Here is a 25,486-nt window from a genome sequence, read left to right on the forward strand (position 1 = left end):
AAGCTGGGGTAGCCATACTTATATCAGACAAACTAGATTTTAAACCAGACTGTAGTAAGAGTCAAAGAAGGACACCATATCATAATAAAGAGGTTTATCCAACAAGAAGATCTAACAATTGTAAATATTTATGCCAAGTTGGGAGCAGCCAAATATATAAGTCAATTAATAACAACCTTAAAGAAACTCATTGATAATAATACAATAATAGCAAGGGACTTTAACACCCCCTTCACAGCAATGGACAGATCATCTAAGCAGAAGATCAACAAGGAAACAAGGGCTTTGAATGACACACTGGACCAGATGGAGTTCATAGATATTCAGAACATTTCATCCTAAGGCAGGAGAATACATATTGTTCTCGAATGCACATTGAACGTTCTCCAGAATAGATCACATACTGGGTCACAAATCAGGTCTCACCCAGTACAAAAAGACTAAGATCATACAGTGCATATTTTCAGACCACAATGCTATGAAACTTGAAGTCAACCACAAGAAAAATTTGGAAGGACCAAAAATACATGGAAGTTAAAGAACATCTTACTAAAGAATGAATGGGTCAACCAGGAAATTAAAGAAGAATTAAAAATTACATGGAAGCAAATGAAAATGAAAACATGACAGTCCAAAACCTTTGGGATGCAGCAAAGGTGGTCCTAAGAGGGAAGTAAAGAGCAATACAGGCCTTCCTCAAGAAGCAAGGAAAGTCTCAATTACACAATCTAACTTGAGACCTAAAGGAGCTGGAAAAAGAACAGCAAATAAAGCCTAAAACCCGCAGAAGAAGGGAAATAATTAAGAACAGATCAGAAATAAATGACATAGAAATTAAAAAAAAAAAAACAATAGGACAGATTAATGAAACTAGGAGTTGGTTCTTTGAAAGAACTAAAAAAATTAATAAACCCTTAGCCAGATTTGTCAAAAGAAAAGAGAAGGGAACCAATAGATAAAACCACGAATGAAAGAGATCACAATACCGTAGAAATACAATTATAAGAGAATATTATGAGCAATTATATGCCAACAAAATGGGGGATCTGGAAGAAATGGATAGATTCCTAGAAACATATAAACTACCAAAACTGAGACAGGAAAAAACAGAAAATTTGAACAGACCCTTAACCAGCAAAGAAATTGAATCAGTAATCAAAGATCTCCCAACAAACAAGAGTCCAGGGCCAGATGGCTTTCCAGGGGAATTCCACCAAATATTTAAAGAAGAATTAATACCTATTCCTCTGAAGCTGTTCCAAAAATGGAAATGGAAGGGAAACTTCCAAACTCATTCTATGAGTCCAGCATTACCCTGATTCTAAAACCAGAAAAAGACCCCACTAAAAAGGTAAATTACAGACTGATATCCCTGATTAACATGTATGCCAAAATTCTCACCAAGATATTAGACAATAAGATCCAACAGTACATTAAAAAGATGATTCGCCATGATCAAGTGGGATTTATTCCTGGGCTTCAGGGGTGGTTCAATATCCACAAAACAATCAACGTGATACACCACATTAATAAAAGAAAGGATAAGAACCATATAATCCTTTCAATAGATGCAGAAAAAGCATTTGACAAAATACAGCATCCTTTCTTGATAAAAAGTCTCCACCGTGGAGGGACAGAGGGAACATATCTAAATATCATAAAAAGCCATATTAAAAAAAAAACTCACAGCGGGGTGCCTGGGTGGCTCAGTTGGTTAAGCGACTGCCTTCGGCTCAGGTCATGATCCCGGGGTCCTGGGATCGAGCCCCACATCAGGCTCCCTGCTCAGCCGGAAGCCTGCTTCTCCCTCTCCCACTCCCCCTACTTGTGTTCCCCCTCACGCTGTCTCTCTCTCTCTCTCTGTCAATTAAATAAATAAATAGCTTTTGGAGATGTATCTTGAAAGAAGTTGCTGTGCAACTGTTCATAGCAGCAATGTCCGCAATAGCCAAACTGGAAAGAGCCGAGATGCCCTTCAACAGATGAATGGATAAAGAAGATGTGGTCCATATATACAATGGAATATTACTCAGCCATCAGAAAGGATGAATACCCAACTTTTACATTAACATGGATGGGACTGGAGGAGATTATGCTAAGTGAAATAAGTCAAGCAGAGAAAGTCAATTATTATATGGTTTCACTTATTGTGGAACATAAGGAACAGCATGGAGGACATTAGGACATTAGGAGAAAGAAGGGAAAATGAGGGGGGGGATTGGAGGGAGAGACTATGGACTCTGAGAAACAAACAGGGTTTTAGAGGGGAGGGGGGACTGGTTAACCCAGTGATGGGTATTAAGGAGGGCACGTACTGCATGGAGCACTGGGTGTTATACGAAAACAATGGATTGTGGATCACCACATCAAAAACTAATGATGTATTGTATGGTGACTAACATAACATAATAAAATTTTTAAAATAAATAAATAAATAAATAAAATCTTTTAAAAAAAAACTCACAGCAATTTTCATCCTCAATAGGGAAAAACTGAGAGCTTTTTCCCTTAAGGTCAGGAACATGACAGGGTTGTCCAGTCTCACCACTGTTGTTCAACATAGTCCTGGAAGGCCTAGCCTCAGCAATCAAGACAACAAAAAGAAGAAAAAGGCATCCAAATTGGCAAGGAAAAACTCAAACTTTACACTTCACAAACAACAAGATACTCTACATAGAAAACCCAAAAGACTCCACCAAAAAATTGCTAGAACTGATTCATGAATTTAAAAAGTTGCAGAATGTAAAAATCAATGTACAGAAATCCGTTGCATTTCTATGCACCAATAATGAAGCACCAGAGAAATCAATGAATCGATGTAATTTACAATTGCACCAAAAACCATAAGATACCTAGCAATAAATCTAACCAAAGAGGTAAAATATCGGTACTCTGAAATTTATAGAACACTTATGAAAGAAATTGAGGAAGACACAAAGAAATGGGAAAACATTTCATGCTCATGGGTTGGAAGAACAAATATTGTTAAAATGTCTATACTAACCAAAGCAACCTACACATTCAATGCAATCCCAATCAAAATAACACCAGCATTTTTCACAGAGCTAGAATAAAGAATCATAAAATTTGTATGGAACCACAAAGGACCCCAAATAGCCAAAGTAATATTGAAAAAGAAAAGCAAAGTGGGAGGCACCACAATCCCAGACTTCACGTTTTATTACAAAGCTGTAATCATCAAGACAGTATGCTTCTGGCACAAAAACAGACACATAGATCAATGGTACAGAATAGAGAACCCAGAAATGGACCTACAACTCTATGGTCAACTAATCTTTGACAAAGCAGGAAAGAATATCCAATGGAAAAAAGACAGTCTCTTCAACAAACTGTGTTGGAAAAACCAGACAGCGAGATGCAAAAGAATGAAATTGGACCATTCTCTTACTCTATACACAAAAACAAATTCAAAATGGATGAAAGACCTAAATGTAAGACAGAAAACCATCAAAATCCTAGAGAACAGAGGAAGCAATTTCTTTGACCTTGGCCACAGCAACTTCTTGCTAGACACATTTCCAGAGTCAAGGGAAACAAAAGTAAAATGAACTACTGGAACTTCATCAAGATAAAAACCTTTGGGGCGCCTGGGTGGCTCAGTTGGTTAAACGACTGCCTTCAGCTCAGGTCATGATCCTGGAGTCCCTGGATCGAGTCCCTCATCGGGTTCCCTGCTCAGCGGGGAGTCTGCTTCTCCCTCTGACCCTCCCCCCTCTCATGTGCTCTCTCTCTCATTCTCTCTCAAATAAATAAATAAAATCTTAAAAAAAAAAGATAAAAACCTTTGGCATAGTGAAGGAAACAATCAACAAAACTAAAAGGCACCCTTTGGGGGTATCTGGGTGGCTCAGTCGATTAAGGGTCTGCCTTTGGCTCAGGTCATGATCCCAGAGGCCCAGGATCAAGTCCTGCATCGGGCTCCTTGCTCAGCAGGGAGTCTGCTTCTCCCTCTGCCTGCTGCTCCCCCTGCTTGTGCGTGTGTGTGCTCTCTCTCTCTCTCCCTCCCTCTGTCAAATAAATAAATAAAATCTTTAAAAATTAATTAATTAATTTTAAAAAGGCAACCTTGGGAATGGGAGAAGATATTTGCAAATGACATATCAGATAACAGGCTACTATCCAGAATCTATAAAGAATTCATCAAAATCAATACCCAAAAAATAAATAATCCAGTTATGAGATGGGCAGAAGACATGAACAGACATTTCTCCAAAGAAAACATTAAAAATGGCTAAGAGACACATGAAAAATGCTCAACATCACTCATCTTTAGGGAAATACAAATCAAAATCATGAAATACCTCACACCTGTCAGAATGGCTAAAATTAACTCAGAAAACAACAGGTGTTGGCAAGGATGTGGACAGATGAGATGGGGAAGGGAAGGAAAAATAAGATAAAAACAGAGAGGGAGGCAAACCATAAGAAACTCTATAGTTAAGAGAACAAACTGACTGTTGCTGAAGGGGAGGTGAGTTGGGGGATTGGCTAAATGGGTGATGGGTATTAAAGAGGGCACTTGTTGGGATGAGCATGGGGTGTTATATTAAGTGATTTATCACTAAATTCTACTCCTGAAACCAATACTACACTATATGTCAACTAACTTGCATTTAAATAAAACTTTAAAAAAGTAAATGAATCTAATCTGATCAGAAAACTAATTTTCAAATAATATAAAACTGGGGCGCCTGGGTGGCTCAGTAAGTTAAACATCTGACTCCTGATTTTGGCTCAGGTCATGATCTCAGGGTCATGAGACTGAGCTCCATTTCAGGCTCCACACTCAGCGGGGAGTCTGCTTGATAGTCATTCTCTCCCTCTTCCTCTGCCCCTGCCCCACTTGCTCTCTCTCTCTCCAAAATAAAATAAATCTTTAAAAAATCTAATTCAGAGAACTCATTCCCTATTTTTGTAATGTAATTGACCTATAAAATTATATTAGTTTCAAGTGTACAATCTAATGATTCAATATTTGTATATATTGCAAAATGATCAAAGTAAGTCTAGTAAACATTCATCACCACGCCTAGTTCCTTTTTCTTCTTGTGATGAATATTTTTAAGATCTACTCTCTTACCATCTTTTAAATATACAATACAGTTTTAGCAACTATATTCACTATGCTGTACATTTATATCCCTGGGACTTATTTTAAAACTGGAAATTTGTTCCTTTTGACCACCTTCATCTATTTTGCGTAAACTCCACCCCCAAGCCCCTGCCTCTGGCAACTGTCAATTTGTTTTCTTTATCTACAAGTTTGTTTATTTGTTAGATTCCACATATGCATGAGATCATAACTATTTTATCTTTCTCTGACTTATTTCACTTTACATAATGTCCTCAAGGTCCATCCATGTTGTCACAACTGGCAAGACTTCCTTCTTTTCATGGTTGAATAATATTCCATTGTATATATATGTCACATGTTCTTTATCCTTTTATCCTTTAATGAACACTTAGGTTGCTTCCATGTCATAGCTATTATAAATAATGCTACAGTAGACTTGAGGGTACATATATTTTTTGAGTTAATATTTTCATTTCCTTCAGATATATACCCAGAAGTAGAACTGCTAGATCGCATGGCTTTAATTTTTTGAGGAGTCTCTGTACTGCTTCCCATAGTGGCTGCACCAATTTACATTCCCAATAACAATGCACAAAGGTTCCCTTTTCTCCACATTCTTACCAACACTTGTTATTTATTTTTTATGATAGCCATTATAACAGGTGTGAGGTTTTATCTCATTGTGGTTTTGATTTGTGTTTCTCTCATGATTCATGATGCTAGGCAGTTTTCACGTGCCTGATGGCCATCTGTGTGTCTTTTTAGAAAAATGTCTATTCAAACCCTCTGCCCATTTTTAATCAGATTTTTTTTTGCTATTGAGTTCTGAGTTCTTTACATATTTTGGATATTAACTCTTTATTAGATATATAACTTGAAAATATTCTCTCCCATTCTGTAAGTTACCTTTCCATTTTGTTAATATTTCCTTTTGCTGTTAAGAGTCTTTTTGGTTTGGGCATCTGGGTGGCTCAGTCAGTTAAGCATCTGCCTTTAGCTTAGGTCGTGACTCTGGGTTCCGGGATTGAGCCCCACATCAGGCTTCCTGCTCAGTAGGGAGTCTGCTTCTCTCTCTCTCTGCCCCTCCCCACTGCTCATTTTCTCTCTCAAATAAACAAATAAAATCTTTATTTAAAAAAAGAGGCTTTTTGTTTGACATAGTCCCACTTACTTAATTTTGCTTTGTTGCTTGGGCTTTTGCTATCATACCCAGAAAATTGCTGTGAAGACTAATATCAAGGAACTTCTTCCCTGTTTTTCCTTCTAGTTTTATAGTTTCAGGCTAACATTTGAATCTTTAATCCATCTTGAGTTAATTTTTGTATATAAGATACGAATCCAATATCATCTTTCTGCATGAGGTTCTCTAATTTTCCCAGCACCATGTGTTGAAGAGACTGTAACAGTTTGCTTTATTTGGTTTCGCAAACTTAGATCCAAAATTAGCAAACACAGAATGAACTTGATCTGCCAGAACTTCCTCAGTTTACTGTAGAAGATACTCAAAGGCTGAGGGAGACTGCAATGCTGCTCGTTTCCAACCATGTTCCTCATGAAAATCCAGAGAACAATCCCTTCATCAGGGCTGTAAAAAATATAATCATGAAGGAAGTTCTAGCATTCTGGAAAAGCTCTATAATTGTCATTTGCTGTAAGCCAAGAATAACAGCACTGTCCTCAAACTTTACTCCCTGAATTCAACAGGGATGATGGGATAACTGGGGTATCAGTGGCCAAGTGGCAATACTTAATGGCCAGACATAAAATGGGTGTCATACCATAATAAGCAACAGAACCAAAGCAATAATAAAATAGTTTGACCTGACAACACCTTTGGCATTAGATAATTAATCATGGTGCCTCTAGAACCGAAAAAAGTGGGGAGCCTATTCAAAGTCTTACTTGATTTGTATGAACAGAGAATCTCTATGTCTGGTGAAAACATAATAGCAATAGAGATTCACATTGTCTCAAGAATTTCCAGACTTGAGCGAGTTAACAAATAAAGCTCTTTGAATAAAAATAAGACTGGGTCTCCTTAACGAAGGACCTTAGTACAGGGCAAAAACAATGTTCACTGCAAATATTTCTCATAGATTTTCCTAAAGCTAGCATCATTTACCAGAGTGATTATAAATCATGGAAGGAGAATTAGTCAGACTTCTGGGCAATTTCTGGACTCTAGCTCTGAATTTATACTAATTCCTGGAGACCACTACTGTGGTCTACCAGCTGAAGGAAGGTCTAATGGAGAGATTAAGTGAAGGGAGTTTTGCTTGGTTCTGTCTCACAGTGGGCCCAGCAGGTCCCAACCCATTTGGGTTATTTCATGAGTTCTTAAATTCATGGCTGGAATAGATATACATGGCAAATGGAAAAATCTTTGCATTGGTTGGCCATTATGAGTATTATATGAGCTATTATAGTATCAGTGGCCTAGTATAAGCCAACAGAACTGTCTCTTCATACCAAAAGAGAAAGCTAGAAACAATACCAAATTCCTGAAGCAATTTCAAAGATCAGTGATACCACTGTGGACTTCAAAGTTGTAAGACTGGTGATTCCTACCATATCCTTATTAAAATTACCTATTAGCCTGTGAAGAAGTCAAATGGATCTTAGGAAAAGACAGCTGACCAAGTGGTAATTTAATTGCAACTTCTAGATGCATTTAATTGCTCTGATACCTGGTAGGCAGCTATTAATCTAGCAAATAGTTTTTTCTCCTACCAGCTTTTCTCTCTAGGGTTAAAATAATCAAACACCTATAAATCGCCACCAGGGGACATCCTAAATGACTCAAAATTTCCAGTCACAATTATTTAGGTTTATTTAAGGGTAACTCCTCAAAATAAATATTCCTGGAGACATACAGCTAAATTTTGGACCAACAAAATTTGAAAAATACATCAAAAATCTCTTATTCTTGGTTATTTATAAAATAAGCAAGGCCTAGGTTAGGTCATGCTTGAACTGCTTCTGTATCCATTCAAACTTCTAAGGATACTTCCTTATGATAAATCTGATCAGTGTTTACCAACTGAGTTGTTTGTGTTTAATTAATAGACTTTATTTTTTATAACAGTTTTAGATTCACAGTAAAAGTGGGCAGAAAGTACACAGTTCCTACATAACCCTCCAACACATGCACACACCAAACTCCCCCACCATCAACATCACATGCTATGCTTCATAATGATCGATGAAAAACAATGACACATTATCGACCAAAGTGCATAGTTTACATTACTGTTCACTCTTGGTGTTGTACATTCTATGGGTTTTGACAAATGTATAATGACATATATCCATTCTGATAGCATCATTCAGAACAGTTTCACTGCCTTAAAAATGCCCTGTGTTCCACCTATTGACCCGTCCTTTCTTCCTCCAACCACTGATCTTTTTCCTACCCCCAGAGTTTTACTGTTTGCCAGAATATCATATAGTTGGAATCATACAACATATAGCTTTTTCAGATTGGATTAATCCACATAGTAACAAGATTTTAAGATTCTTCCATGTCTTTTTGTGGATTGATAGTTCATTTATTTTTAGCACTGAAGAATATTCCATTGTATAGATATATCACAGTTTGTTTATGCATCCACCTATGGAAGGGTATATTGGTTGCTTTCAGTTTGGGCAATTATTAATAAAGCTCCATAAACATTAATTGCAGGTTTTTGTATGGACATAAGTTTTCAACTCATTTGGGAAAATACCAAGGAGCATAACTACTGGATGGTATGTTCAGAGTACATGTAGTTTTGTAAGAAATTGCCAAACTGTTTTCCAAAGTGGTCATACCATTAGGCATACTCACCAGCAAAGAATGAGAGCCCTGTTGTTCTACATCCTCCCAAGCATTTGGTGTCACCAGTGTTTTGAATTTTGGCCATTCTAATGGGTGTATAGTGGCATCACATTGTTTTATTTTACAACTCCCTGATGGTGAATTATGTTGAGCATCTTTTTATAATCATTTTAACTTTTCCTATCTCAGAATTTAGGTTTACTTTTTCCAGCTTAATTGAGGTATAAATGAAATTTAAAATTGTATATATTTAAGCTGTACAACGTGGTATTTTGAAATAGATGTACACTGTGAAATGATTACCACAATCAAGCTATTAACATATCACCTCAGTTACCTTTGCATGTGTATGTGTGTGTGAAGAGAACACTTAAGTTATACTCACTCTGTTAGCAAATTTCACTTATATAATACAGTATCATTATTATAGTCACCCTGTTGTATATTAGATCTCCAGAACTTATTCATCCTAAATAACTTGAACTTTGCTCCCTTTGACCAACATCTGCCTATTTCCCCTATTTACTGGACCCTGGCAACTGTTGGTTCTTCTATTGGTTCAAGAATTTTAGATTCCACATATAAGTGACAGCAAATAATATTTTTCTTTCTGTGCCTGGTTTATTTCACTTAGCATAGTATCCTCCTGGTTCATCCATGTTGTCACAAATAATAGGATTTCTTTCTTTTTTGAAGCTGAATAATTTCCATTCTGTGTATGTGTGTGTGTGTGTCACATTTTTGTTACCTATTCATCCACCAAAGGACACTTAGATTGTTTCCATATCTTGGCTACTGTGAATAATGCTGCAATAAACATGGGAATGCTGTCATCTCTTCAAGATACTGATATGGTAGTTCTATTTTTAATTTTTAAAGAACTTCCATACTGTTTTCCATGACAGCTATACCAATCTACATTCCCACCAACAATGTACAAGAGTTCCCTTTGTCTACATTCTTGCAAACACTTGTCTTTTGCCTTTTTGATAATAGCCATTCTAATAGTGTGAAGTGATGTATCACTGTGGTTTTCATTGATATTTCACTGATGATTAGTGATACTGGCCACCTTTTTATACACCTGCTAACCATTAATAAGTCTTCTTTTGAGAAATGTCTCTTCAAAACATTTGCCCACTTTTTAATCAAGTTATTTATTTTCCATCTGTTGAGTTGTAGGTGTTCCTTGTATACTTAGATGGATATTAACCCCTTATCAGACTTACAGTTTGCAAGTATTTTTTCCCATTCCATGAATTGTCTCTACAAATTGTTGATTGCTGGCATCACTGTGCAGAAGCTTTTTAGTTTGATACAATCCCATTTGTCTATCTTTTGTCTTTATTGCTTAGGTTTTTGGTGTCATATTTTTAAAATCATGCCTAGACCAATGTCAAGAAGCTTTTTCTTATCTTTTCTTTTAGTACTTGCCCTGATTTTATAGTTTATGCTTTAAGTCTTTAATCCATTTTGAGGGGGGTTTTCTTGTAACAGGTATGAAATAAGGATCTAATTTCATTCTTCTGCATGTGATATCTAATTTTCCCAACACCATTTATTGAAGAGACAATCCTTTCCCTATTGTGTATTCTTGGTGGCCTTGTCAAAGATTACTTGGTCATATATTTTTGGTTGTATTTCTGGGCTCTCTATTCAATTGGTCCATTTGTCTGTTTTTATGCCAATACCATACTGTTTTGATTACTACAGCTCTGTAATACAGTTTGGAATCAAACAATGTGATGCCTCCAGTTTTGTTCTTCTTGCTCAAGATTGCTTTGGTTATTCAGGATCTTTTGTGGTTCCACACAAATTTTAGGGTTATTTTTTTTCCATTTCTGTGAAAAATGCCATTGGAATTTTGATAGGATTGCACTGAATCCACAGGTAACTTTGGGGAATATGGACATTTTAACAATATTAATTTTTCCAACCCATGAACATGAGATGTCTTTACATTTATTAGTGTCTTTTTCAATTTCTTTCATCACTGACTTAAAGTTTTCAGTGAACAGATCTTTCGCCTACTTGGTTAAATTTATTCCTAAGTATTCTGTATTGTTTGATGGCATTATAAACGGGCTGTTTACTTTATTTCTTTTTTAAATAGTACTTTGTGGGCACCTAGGTGACTCAGTTAAGTGTCTGACTCTTGATCTTGGCTCAGGTCATGATCTTAAGGTTATGAGATAAAGCTCCACATCAGGCTCTGCACTTAATGCGGAGTAGACCTGAGATTCTCTCCCTCTCCCTCTGCCACTCCCCTCACTCATGTGCTCACTCTCTCTCTCTCTCTAAAACAAATAAATAACTAAAATTTTTAAATAAATAGTTTTGTTAGTATATATAAATGCAAGTGATTTTTGTACATCAATTTTGTATCTTGTAACTTTATTGAATTCATTTATTACCTCTAACAGTTTTTTTGGTAGTGTCTTTAGGCTTTTCTCATATAACATCACGTCATCTGTAAATAAGAGAGAGTTTTATTTCTTCCTTTCTGATTTAACTGCAGTCTCTTATGGTTTGCCTCCCTGTTTTTATCTTATTTTTCCTTCCCTTCCCCTATATTCATCTGTTTTGTTTCTTAAATTCCACATATGAGTAAAATCATATGGTATTTGTCTTTCTCTGAGTTATTTTGCTTAGCATAATACCCTCTAATTCCACCCATGTCATTACAAATGGCAAGATTTCATTCTTTTTGATCACTGAGTAATATTCCATCGTATAGATATATATACCACATCTTAGTGTATGTGCTGCCAAAGTGAGCACTGAATGGAACACCATGAATACAACTAGATAACTATCAATCATCCTAGATAGCCTAGAAATTGACCTGAAGATTGGAAGAACAAACTCCACAACTAAAGGCAGAGAAGAGGCCACATCAAAGAAGGTAGGAAGTGCAAAGATACAGTTTGGGAGATAAACAGATCATTGCCACTGCAGTAGGGAGGGAGCCACAGTCAAAGAGAAGGGGATAAAACAGAATAGCACACAAGAGAGCACATGGGGAAAATAAATCCCCAATGCAATTAGCTTGGAAAGCTGGAGAACCTGAAAAGGCTTAAAGCTTTGAGTTTTAAAGGTCAGTGGGTGTGGCTAGGATAGAGCCTGGGGAGCACTGCTCCAGGAGAGAAAGCAGGCAAATAAGCCACTGGCTTACAACATGGGAATAGTGATCTGAAGAGTGCCTGGGGCACACAGTGAGAAGGTTACTCATTCATCCAAGAGCACATCCCAAAGAGGAAGCACTCACTGAAAAACTCCTCTGGGAATATAGGAACTGGCAGGTGCCATTTCCCTCCCCTGCCCCTCAGCATAAGCACAGGGTCACCTGCAGGAAACAGCACAGTGCTGAAACTTACTACCTAACTTGCTTACACCAAGCCCTCCCCTACAAAATAACCCACCACACCCTACCCCCCCAGGCCCCCCCCCACCTGCACACTCCAGTGGAACCATCTGTCTCTCCCGGTCATACCTGCCTCAGTCTCAGCCCAGTGGGCCCTCTCCCCCCGCCCAAATCCTTACCCACACTGCATCTCCCAACTCAGGAGTTTTGCAGAGTCTCAGCTCTAGCAGTGTTGGTGAAAGATCTCATTTCACAAGCAGACCAGAGCACACCTAGTTAAAACACGGCACATTCAGGCCAGGGACTGCACACTGCCCATAAGTAAAGAGAGCCTCTGTAAACAACTGGCCCAAAAGACAGAGCAGCCAGGACAAATAGTAAACACAATATACAGTGGAGACATTCCCAGAAGCACCAGGCACTGGGGAACAGGGGATACTACACAGCAGGGCACCACAGGATCTCTCTTTCATAATGCCATCATTCTCAAGAACAGGAAACATAGGGGATACTACACAGCAGGGCACCACAGGATCTCTCTTTCATAATGCCATCATTCTCAAGAACAGGGGACATAGCTGATCTTCCTAACCACAGACAGGCACAAAGACTTAGACAAAATGAGAACAGAGAAACTTATCCCAAATGAAAGAACAGGACAAAGCCATGCCAGAGATCTAGGTGAAACAGATATAAATAACACAGCTGAGAGATAATTTAATGATTATAAGGATACTCACTGGACTTGAGAAAAGAATGGAAGACACGCATGAGACCCTTAACACAGAGATAAGGAATAACACAGAAGAGATAAAGGGCTTAAAAATGAAATGAGAGACATACCTGATGGAATGAACAGCTGGCTGAAAAAAGCAAAGGAATGAATTGGTGACCTACCATATAGAGTAATGGAAAGTAATCAAGCTGAATAAAAGAGAGAAAAAAGGATTGTGTAAAACAATAATTGACTTAGGGAACTCCTTGACTCCATCAAACATAATAACATTCATATTACAGGAGTCCCAGAAGAAGAAGAGAGAGAAAAGGGAGCAGAAAATTTATTTGAAGAAATAATAGCTGAAAACTTCCCTAATGTAAAGAATGAAACAGCTATCCAGATCCAGGAGGCAAGAGAACTCTCATCAAAGTCAACAAAATCAGACTCATACCAAGACATATTATAATTAAAATTGCAAAATTTTAGAAAAAATTTTAAAAGCCACAAGACAAAAGAAGTCATTAATTTACAAGGGAAAATCCATAAAAATAGCAGGAGATTTTGCAACAGAAACTTTCCAAGCCAGAGGGAGTGGCATGATATATTCAAAGTGCTGAATTGGAAAACTCTGCAATCCTAAATACTCTTCCTAGCAAGGCTATCATTCAGAATAGAAGAAGACATAAAGAATTTCCCAGCAACCTGTACCTCTGAAACAAATAATACATTATATGTTTAAAAAAAAAAAAAGGAAGAAGAAGAAGATAGTAGGAAGGGAAAAACGAAGGGAGGGAAGTCGGAGGGGGAGATGAACCATGAGAGACTATGGACTCTGAGAAACAACCTGAGGGTTCTAGAAGGGTGGGGGGTGGGGGGATCAGTTAGCCTGGTGATGGGTATTAAAGAGGGCACGTATTGAATGGAGCACTGGGTGTTATATGCAAACAATGAATCATGGAACACTACATCAAAAACTAATGATGTAATGTATGGTGATTAACATAACATAATAAAATAAAATTTTAAAAAAATAAAATATGAAAAAAAAAGTTTCCCAGCAAAACAAAACTAAAGGAGTTTATGATTACTAAACCAGTGTTGCAAGAAATATTAAAGGGGACTTTGAATGGAAAGGACAGAACAAAAGGGATAATATAGGGTGGGAAACATAAAATCAGTGAAAATGAATATTTCTGTAAAAAAACAAAGAACTCACAAAAAAAACCATATTAAATATACTAACATATACCTAAAACACAGGAGGGAGAGGAGCAAAGAATGAGTTCAAACTTAAATGACATCAACTTAATATAGACTGCTATATGCAGAAGAGGTTATAGACAAAACTAATGGTAACCATATATCAAAAACCACTAATAAACATGCAAAGAATAAAGAGAAAAAAATCCAAATATATCACTAGAGAATAAACAAAACAAGAAAGATAAGAAAGGATCAGAGACAATCTTCTGAACCACAAAACAAGTAACAAAATAGCAATAAATACATATCTATCAATAATTATTTTTCATGTAAATAGACTAAATGCCCCAATCAGAAGACATAAGGTGACAGAATGGATAAAAAACAAGACCCATCTATATGATGCCTACAACAGACTCATTTTATTTTTTTTTAAGATTTTATTTATTTATTTGTCAGAGAGAGAGAGAGCAGAAGCAGGGGGAGTGGCAGGCAGAGAGAGAAGCAGGTTCCCCGTTGAGCAAGAAGCCCAACGTGGGACTCAGTCCCAGAACCCTGGGATCATGACCTGAGCCAAAGGTAGCCACTTAACCGACTGAGCCACCCAGGGGCTTTCCGTGATGACAAATTTACCACAGACTCATTGTAGACCTAAAAATACCACAGATTGAAAGTGAGAGGATGAAGAAATGTCTATCATGCAAATGGATATCAAAAGAAAGCCAAAGTAGGGGCGTCTGGGTGGCTCAGTCACTTAAGTATCTGCCTTTGGCTCAGGTCATGATGGTGGGGTCCTGGGATTGAGCCCTGCATGGGGCTCCCTGCTCAGCAGGTAGTCTGCTTATCCCTCTCCCTCTGCCCCTCCCCCTCTGCTCACACTCTCTCTCTCTTGCTCTCTAATAAATAAAATCTTTACAAAAAAGAAAAGAAAAAAGCCAGAGTAGCAATACTTATTTCAGACAAAACAGACCTTTTTTTTTTTTCTGGCTGGGTACAGTATACTTTATCAGTGTACATAACAATGTAGGGCTCTCCAAGCCTCTCCCTTTCTTCAAGGAGTGGAAACCACGGAGGTTGGGAGATTCTCAGTGTACAGGGGATGAGTTAGGGCAAATACTTCCCAGCAGCTGAGGGCCTCTCTTCCTCTAGCTCTAACTCGTGGTTGAGGGCTCTTACTCCTTGGAGGCCATGTGGACCATAACGTCCACCACCCAGTTGCTGTAGCCAAATTCACCGTCATACCAGGAAATGAGCTTGACAAAGTGGTCATTGAGAGCAATGCCAGCCCCAGCATCAAAGGTAGAAGAGTGGATGTCATTTTTAAAGTCACAGGAGACAACCTGGTCCTCAGCATAGCCCAGGATGTCTTTGAGGGGGCCATCCAATGCCTGTTTTACCACCTTCTTGATGTCATTGTATTTGGCAACTTTCTCCAGGAGGCAGGACAGATCCACAACTGACACATTGGGGGTAGGGACATGGAAGGCCATGCCAGTGAGCTTACCATTCAGCTCAGGGATGACCTTGCCTACAGCCTTGGTGGCACTGTAGAAGTGGAAATGGTATTCTGGGCAGCCTCTTGGGCACCATGCCACAGCTTCCCAGAGGGGCTGTCCACAGTCTTCTGGGTGGCAGTGATGGCATGGACTGTGATCATGTGTCCCTCCACAATGCCAAAATTGTCATGAATAACCTTGGCCAGAGGGGTCAAGCAGTTGGTGGTGCATGAGGCACTGCCCATCACAAATATGGGGGCATCAGCAGAAGGGGCAGAGATGATAATCTTCTTGGCCCCACACTTCAAGTGAGCCCCAGGCTTCATGGTGATGAAGACCCCAGTGGACTCTACAACATACTCAGCACCAGCATCACCCCATTTGATGGTGAGATCTCACTTATGGAAGTTGGAAATGGGCTTTCCATGATGACAAATTTCCTTTCCTGAGCCTTGACTGTGCAATGGAATTTGCCATGGATGGAATCATACTGGAACATGTAGACCATGTAGTTGAGGTCATGATTGTGACAATATCCTTTTTGCCAGAGTTAAAAGCAGCCATAGTGACCAGGCGCCCAATATGGCCAAACCCGTTTACTCTGACCTTCACCATCTTGTCTCGAGGACATGGCTGGCACTGCACCAGAAGATGTGGCTGTCTGCTGAGCAGGGAGGAGCAGCGAGCCAAGATAAAATAGACTTTAAAGTAAAGACTATAACAAGAGACAAAGAAGGACACTATATAATAATAAAGGGGACATTCCAATGGGAAGATGTAACAATTGTAAATATTTGTACACCCAACATAGGAGCACCCAAATATAGAAAACAATAACAAACATAAAGGAACTAATCAGTAATAATACAATAATAGGGGCACCTGGGTGGCTCAGTTGGTTAAGCGACTGCCTTTGGCTCAGGTCATGACCCTGGAGTCCTGGGATCGAGTCCCACATCAGGCTCCCAGCTCAGCGGGGAGCCTGCTTCTCCCGCTTCTCCCTCTGACCTTCTCCCCTCTCATGCTGTTTCTTTCTCTCTCGCTCTCTAATACATAAATAAAATCTTAAAAAATAATAATAATAATACAATAATAGTACTGACTTTAACACCCCACTTACATCAAAGGACAGATCATCAAAACCGATAATTGGGTGCTTGGGTGGCTCAGTCGGTTGAGCGTCTATCTTCAGCTCAGGTCACAATCCTGGGGTCCTGGGATTAGGCCCCACATAGGGCTCCCTGCTCATCGGGGAGTCTGCTTCTCCCTCCTCCTCTGCTCCCCCTACTTGTGCTCTCTCATGCACTCTCTGTCTCAAATAAGTAAATAAAATGTTTAAAAAATAAATTAAAATAAACAGGTAATCAATAAAGAAAAATGGCTTTTAATCACACACTGGACCAGATGGACTTACAGAACATTCCATCCTAAAACAGCAGCATACACATTCTTTTCAAGTGTACATGACACATTCTCCAGAATAGATCATATATTAGGTCACAAAATAAGCCTCAACAAATTCAAGAAGATCAAAGTCATATCATGCAGCTTTTCTGACCACAGTGCTATGAAACTAGAAGTCAACCACAACAAAAAATGTGGAAAGACCACAAATACATGGAGGTTAAGTAAACAACAAATGGGTCAACCAGGAAATCAAAAAGGAAATTTAAAAAGGCACATGGAAACAAATAAAAATGAAAACACAACAATGCAAAATGTCTGGGAAGCAGCAAAAACAGTCCTAAGAGGGAAGTTTATAGCAATACATACCTATCTCAAGAAACAAGAAAAATCTCAAATAAACAAGCTAATTTTACATTTACAGGAGCTAGAAGCAGAACAACAAAACCTAAAACCAGCAGAAGAAAGGAAATAATAAAGATTAAAGCAGAATTAAATGATATTGAAACTAAAAAAAAAAAAAACAACAACAAATCAATGAAAACCAGGAGCTGGTTCTTTGAAAAACTTCAAAAAAATTGATAAAACTCCAGTCAGATTTATCAAAAAGCAAAGAGACTCCCTGCTTGGCAGGGAGTCTGCTTCTCCCTCTCCCTCTGTGTGCTCTCTCTCTCTCTCTCTCTCAAATAAATAAATAAATATTTAGAAAAAAAGAGAAAGGACTCAAATAAATAAAATCACAAATGAGAGAAGAGAAATGACACCACCACAGAAATACAAAAAATTATAAGAGAATATAAGAAAAACTGTATGTCAACAAACTGGACAACCTAAAAAAATGGATAAATTCCTAGAAACATATAACCTCCCAAAACTGAAACAGGAAGAAATAGAAAATTTGAATAGATTGATATCCAGCAAAGACAATGAATCAGTAAACAAAAAAAAAAATCTCAACAAACAAAAGTCCAGGACCAGGTGGCTTCATAGGTGAATTCTACCAAACATTTAAAGAAGAGTTAATACCTATTCTTCTCAAAATATTCAAAAAAAACAGAAAGAAAGGACAACTTCCAAAGTCATTCTATGAGGCCAGCTTACTCTCATATCAAAACCAGATAAAGACACCACTAAAAAAAAAGAGAACTGCAGGCCAATACTTCTGATGAAATAGATACAAAAATCCTCAACAAGATACTAGCAAACGAAATCGAACAATACATTTTAAAAAATCATTCACCATAATGAAGTGGGATTTATTCCTGTGTTTCAGGGGTGGTTCAATATTCACAAATCAATCAACATGATACATCACATCAATAAGAGAAAGGACAAGAACCATATGATCATTTCAATGGATGCAGAAAAAGTATTTGACAAAGTACACCATCCATTCATGATAAAAAACCCTCAACAAAGTAGGTTTAGAAGGAACATACCTCAACATAATAAGGCCATATATGAAAAACCCACAACTAACATCATCCTTAATGGGAAAAACTAAGAGCTTTTCCCCTAAGGTCAAGAACAAAACCAGGATATCCACTCACCACTTTTATTCAACATAGTACTGAAAGTCCTAGCCACAGCAATCAGACAATAAGAAGTAATAAAAGGCATCAAATTAGTAAGGAAGAAGTAAAATTTTCATTATTTGCAGATGACATGGTACTATATAGAAAACCTGAAAGATTCCACCAAAAAAGCTGCTATAACTGATAAATGAATTCACTAATGTCATAGGATATAAAATCAACATACAAAAATCTGTTGCATTTTCATATACCAATAATGATGCAGCAGAAAGAGAAATTAAGAAAACAATCCCATTGGACCAAAAATAAGATACCTAGGAATAATCCTAACCAGAGAGGTGAAAGACCTTACTGAGAATATAAAATACTGATAAGGATATTTAAGACAACATAAAGAAATGGAAAGACATTCCATGCTCATAGATTAGAAGAACAAATATTGTTAAAATGTCTATACTACCCAAATCAATCTACGCATTTAATATAATCCCAATCAAAATACCACCAGCATTTTTCACAGATCTAGAACAATCCTAAAATTTGTATGAAACCACACACAAAGACTCCGAATAGCCAAAGCAATCTTGAAAAAGAAAAGCAAAGATGAAGGCATCACAATTCTGGACTTCAAGTTATATTACAAAGCTGCAGTCATCTGGGGCGCCTGGGTGGCTCAGTCGTTAAGCATCTGCCTTTGGTTCAGGTCATGGTCCCAGGGTCCTGGGATCCAGCCCCGCATCGGGCTCCCTGCTCAGCGGGAAGCCTCCTTCTCCCTCTCCCACTCCCCCTGCTTGTGTTCCCTCTCTCACTGTGTCTCTCTCTGTCAAATAAATAAATAAAATCTTTTTAAAAAAAAAACAAAGCTGCAGTCATCAAAACAGTATGGTACTGGCACAAAAACAGACATGTAGATCAATAGAACAGAACAGAAAACCCAGAAATGAACCCACAACTTTATGGTCAATTAATCTTCAGCAAAGTAGGAAAGAATATCCTATGAGAAAGTCTCTTCTACAAATGGGTTTGGAGAAAAACCTGACAGCTATATGCTAATGAATGAAACTGGACCACTTTCTTACATCACACACAAAATAAATTCAAAATGGATGAAATATCTAAATGTGAGACCAGAAACCATAAAAATCCTAGAAGAGAACACGGGCAGTAACTTCTTTGACATCAGCCATAGCAACTTCTTTCTAGATATGTCTCCTGAGACAAGAGAAACAAAAGCAAAATTAAACTATTGGGATGTCCTCAAGATAAAAAGCTTCTGCACAGTGAAGGAAACAAGAAATCTAAAGGCAACCAACAGAATGGGAGAAGATACCTGCAAATGATACATCTGACAAAGCATTAGTATCTAAAATCTATAAAGAACTTATCAAACAACACTCAAAAATCAAATAATCCAGTTAAAAAATGTGAAGATATTAACAGACATTTGTCCAAAGAAGACAACAGATGGCCAACAGACACAGGAAAAGACATCTAGTATCACTAAATTTTAGGGAAGTGCAAATCAAAACCACAATGAGTTACCACCTCACACTGTTAGAATGGCTATTATCAAAAGGACAAGAAGCAAGTGTTGGAGAGAATGTGGAGAAAAAGGAACCCTTCTGCCCTGTTGGTGGGAATGTAAATTAGTATAGCCACTCTGGAAAAGGGTAGAGATTCCTCAGAAAATTAAGAATAGATCTACCATATGATCCGGCGATACTACTTCTGCGTATTTATTCAAAGAATACAAAAAAATTAATTTGAAAAGATATATGTACTACTATGTTTATTGCAGCACTATTTACAACAGACAACATATGGAAGCAACCTAAGTATCCATCAATAGGTAAATGGATAAAGAGGATGTGGTATATATAAACAATAGAAAACTACTCAGCCACAAAGAAAAATGAAATCTTGTCATTTGCAACAACATAAATGGACTTCAAGGCTACTATGCTAAGTGAAATAAGTCAGACAGAGACAAATAGTGCATGATTTTACTGATATGTGGAATCTAAAAAAAAAAAAAAAGCCTAAAACAAGCAAAATAATACAAAACCAAAATCACAGATACAGAGAACAGATTGGTAGTCACCAAAGGGGAAGTATGTTGGGGGATGGGTGAAATGGGTGAAGTGGGTCAATTGTACAGTGATGAACAGTAACTAGACTTTTGGTGGTAATCATTTTGCCATGTATACAGATGTCAAATTATAACGTTTACACCTGAAACATATATAATGTTATATACAAATTTCACTTCTATAAAAAAAAGGGAACTGGAAAACCTCTAAAATGCTGATAAAATTTTTTTAAAAAAACAAACTACCAAGAGACAATGAAAGAGAGGAAACTATTATAAGTCATAGATACTTCATAATAAGAGAATATTAGGAACAACTTCTTCCAATAAATTTGATAATACAGATTAATATACAAATTTCTTTGAAGACACAAGCTACCAAAAATTGAATTTATAGTTGAAAGCCTTTACACAGAGAAAACTGCAAGCCAAAATGACTCCTATGGTGAATTTTACCAAACATTTATGAAAGAAACAATACCAATTCTACAGAACTCTTGTAATAAATTTAATACAAGGAAATAGATTCTATAAGGCCAGCATTATCCTGATACTAAGCCAGAAAAAGCATTGTTTCAAAATCCAACATCCATTCCTGATTTTAAAAACTTTCAGCAAGCTAAATAGAAAGGAATTTCCTCAGTCTGATAAAAAGCTTCTACTAAAAACCTACAGCTAGCATCATACTTAATGGTGAAAAACTGAATGCTTTTCTCATAAGAATAAAAACAAGTCAAGGATGTCCACCCGAACCACTTGTATTCAGCACTACACTGTTTGATCTAGCAAGTACAATAAGGCAACAAAAATGATCCATACTAGAATATGAGAAGAAAAACATCTTTATGCCCTGAAAACATGATCATCTATGAAGAAAATCCTACTTACTCTATAAAAAACAAGTAGAAAGATTTTGCAAGTTTTCAAAATACAATGCCAATAAACAAAACATCTATTTCTATATATTAGCAATAAACAATTGTAAATTAAACAAAAAATACCATTTAGAATAGCACCAAAAATTAAAATAGTTAGGAATAAATCTCAAGAAAGATATGTAAGACCTGTTCACCAGAAACTATATAACACTGCTGAAAGAAATTAAATGGGGTCTACATAGGTAGAAATATATCTTCCTGTTCTCATGGCTCACTTTTCACAAGGAATAAATACATTCATCAAGTAAGAATTATGTTACAGCTGTGACAACACTCAAATCAATATTTGATGTCTCAAGTTTTCTGAATCCAAAATATCAAAGACAGAAACAAAAGGCTACACCATGATTAGTGAGAAGGCCTTATATTACCTATGAGATCTTCCTGTAAATCACTAGCTGTCTGCATACTCTCTTCATTGCTGCCTTCATGTCTTTATTCCTGAATGTGTAGATGACAGGATTTAAAAAAGGAGTGAGAACAGCATCAGAGAGAGCAAGAAATTTGTCCATGTGCGAATTGGGATGTGGCCATGTATAGATAAACATGGTTGGACCAAAGAAAAAAAATACCACAGTGATGTGAGCTGACAAAGTGGAGAGGGCCTTGGATGAACCACCTGAGGAATGTTTCCAAACAGTAAACAGGATGAAGATGTAGGAGATGAGGAGTGTGAAGAAAGAGCCAACACAAAGGAACCCACTGTTGACAGTCACCATGAACTGCAATCTGTAGGTATCTGTACAGGCTAGTCTAAGGAGACGAGGAAGGTCACAGTAAAAGCTGTCCAATACATTAGGACCACAGAAGGGTAAATTAACAATAAATGCTAGTTGGAACAGTGAGTGAATAATGCCAAGGGCCCAAGCAGCAGCCAGAAACAAAATGCACATTCGCGGGCTCATGATGGTCAAGTAGTGGAGAGGCTTACAAATGGCAACATATCTGTCAAAGGCCATGGCAATGAGCAGCACCATCTCCACGCCACCAATGACGTGGATGAAGAAGATCTGGGCAATGCAGCCTCCAAAGGAGATAACTTTGTGCTTTCTGAAAAGATCATAAATCATCTTGGGTGAGGTGGCAGAGCAGGCCCCCAAGTCAATGAAAGAGAGACTGGCCAGTAGGAAGTACATGGGGGAATGTAAGTGAGGATCGATGGTTACAGAAAACACAATGAGGATGTTTCCAGTCATGCTTGCCACATAGAGCACAGAGGAGACCACCAGGAGGAGAAGCTGGACCTCCCATGAATGAGTGAGTCCCAGAAACACAAACTCAGACACAACTGAGTGATTCCTTCCATCCATGGATCCAGCCAACTGGGCTGCCACTGAAATGATGAGAACTAACAATGTGAGAAAGAAATTATGATTCTCAGGAATGATAGTGGTATTAATTATTTATGTTGCTTTCCAAATGAGAACTACCTGGTAATCCAATTCTTCAGACTTCATAAGTAATGATGATAATGATGACAATGATGATGACATAAGCACAACTCAGGAGATCATATTATAATTGGAACTATCAGGAAAATCTCTCATTGCCTAAAATTAATAGGAGAATTTGGCAAGAAGAAAAGCTTCACAGGTGCCTGTAACAATAAACAAAATATACAAGCAAGAAGGTATATTTGCTCACAAAAGAAAAAGAGACAGTAGGTGAAAATAAAATTTAATTACCCACAAAGGGAAATTATAGTTATACAAATTATATCTGACCCTAGTTTCCCATATCAACATATTTCATCCCCCTTTTATGATCATTTTCCATTTCTTCTCTCTGTACAATTTACACTCAGAGAGTAGGATTGTGGGGAAACTGATTAATCAATGGATCACCATTTAGGAGTGAAAGTTTTCTGAAACATGAGATAGGAATGAATTAAGGAGAAACACACTGTAGAACAGGATGAAGATTGAGATTAGGGACAATGAAACTGGGGAATAAGAAAACACCAAAACCAGTCAAGAGTAGTAAAAGGGGAGAAATGGGCTTTATCGAAGATAGAATTTCATTTTTTTTCATCACATCAGGTTCATTGCTTTTCTGAATCTTCCCATTTTTTTATTGTGGTAAAAACCATATAGCATGAAAATCTACGATATAAACCCTGCAGAAGTGTACAGTTCAGTATTATTAAGTATATTCATCTGTGGTAGAAAAGATCCCTAGAATTTCTTCATCTTGTAAATCTGAAAGTCAATACCCATTAAACAACAACTCCCTTTCCCCCTCCCCTCAGCCCCTGGTAATCACCATCCTACTTTCTGTTTTTTTGAATTTGCCTACTTTAGGAACCTCACAGAAGAGGAATCACATAGTATTTATTTTTGATTGTCTTATTCCACTTAGCATAATTTCCTCAGATTTATCAACCACACCTTCCCATTTTTTAAAGTACTATCAAAATCATACAGAGATCTCTACTGGCCACTCTACTCAATAAAATTCCCCCTGGAACCTACACCTGGCCCTGCAAGATTTCTATCCAGACTTAAGATATGTACAAACATACCTCTATAGTCTGCTGTCCTCAAAAGTCAAATAAATGTTCTCAATTATTTTTAATAAGCTTTCCCTGAGAGTTCCAGTACATAATGGTCAGGGTTTGTTTTTGTTTTTGTTTCTGTTTTTCTAACTTCTGTAAGTCACAAACTCAATAAACCCACTGGAAACACATAAATTGTACACATAATATCTACAATATAAGGTAGTATACAATATATGCCATACAAACAGTAGAGAAAATTATTTGCTGAATGTGTGAGGAAAAAAAAGAAATTCAAAGGAAGGACAGTATTATCCAGTAAGGTCAAGGATTTCAGGAAGAGGATGGAATGTAATATGTCCCTTTTTTTTAAGATTTTATTATTTAGCTGAGAGAGAGAGCAAGAAGGGGGAGGGAGAGGGACAAGCAGACTCGTCACTAAGTGCAAGCCTGACACAGGCCTCAATCCCACGAACCCAAGATCACAATCTGAGCCAAAATCAAGAGTCCAACCTTTAACCGCCTCAGCCACCCAGGTGCCCCCATGATGTGTCCTTTTAAATATGAGTGTGAAATACCTTAATCTGCAAACTGTAGTCTTTTGCTATTAACCATAATGCCTCAAAAGTTTTATTTTATTGTCTGAAGTTCCTAAGTGTAAAAGTCAGTAAATATTTCCAGAATGAAACATTGGTTAATAATCACTCCACACTCAGGAACCAGTGACTCTGACACTGTTTTTCCACCATCTTTGAAATAGATTGCACACATGGAAAAGAACTTTTCTTATCTCTTATATCAAAACTGACAATAACCATAACTAATAGTCTCTATTCAGAGGCACCCCAACCTCTACAACATATACCTTGCTTGGGGATGGAGGAAACTTTTCTCCGCAAACCTACACCTAACACTCAATTTCATGAAGCTTGGCGATAATCTGAGAGGTAGAACGAAATAGGGAAGAGAGGAAATAGAAGACAATATGAAAAGAGAGAAAGACACAAGGAAAGCAGAAATTAGAAAAGATACATACTGCAGTACCTGGGTGGCTCAGTCGGTTAAGCATCTGACTCTTGATCTCAGCTCATGTCTTGATCTCAGGATCATGAGTTCAAGCCCCATGTTGGGCCCCACACTGGGTGTGGAGGCTACTTAAAAAAATAATAATAATAATACACACACACACACACACACTGATAATGAAAGGAAGACAAAAAAGAAACCATAGAGGGACAGAGGGGGAAAGTTCAGAAGAGTTCAGATAAAATTAAACAGGAAGATCCAATTCCCACCTCTGAACAAGTGATTCAATTTGAAAAGGCAAACTCCT

At 37.5% G+C, this 25,486-nt stretch overlaps 1 protein-coding gene and 1 pseudogene across 1 annotated transcript; both read right to left on the reverse strand.

The window, feature by feature from the left end:
• Positions 1 to 15,235: 15,235 nt before the first annotated feature.
• Positions 15,236 to 16,674, reverse strand: LOC102742260 (glyceraldehyde-3-phosphate dehydrogenase pseudogene; annotated as a pseudogene).
• Positions 16,675 to 22,030: 5,356 nt separating this feature from the next.
• On the reverse strand, positions 22,031 to 23,022 carry LOC102742560 (olfactory receptor 4F3/4F16/4F29). Its single transcript, XM_006730624.2, has one exon. The coding sequence runs from the start codon at positions 22,967 to 22,969 to the stop codon at positions 22,031 to 22,033; it is 939 nt and encodes a 312-aa protein (XP_006730687.1). The 5' UTR covers positions 22,970 to 23,022.
• Between the last annotated feature and the right edge of the window lie 2,464 nt (positions 23,023 to 25,486).

The sequence above is a fragment of the Leptonychotes weddellii genome, chromosome 9 (assembly GCF_054177405.1).
Source record: "Leptonychotes weddellii isolate Sample4059 chromosome 9, ASM5417740v2, whole genome shotgun sequence".
NCBI lineage: Eukaryota > Metazoa > Chordata > Mammalia > Carnivora > Phocidae > Leptonychotes > Leptonychotes weddellii.

Coding starts and splice junctions, on each gene's coding strand:
- LOC102742560 (XM_006730624.2), bottom strand. CDS start 22,969: ATGGATGGAAGGAATCACTCAGTTGTGTCTGAGTTTGTGTTTCTGGGA.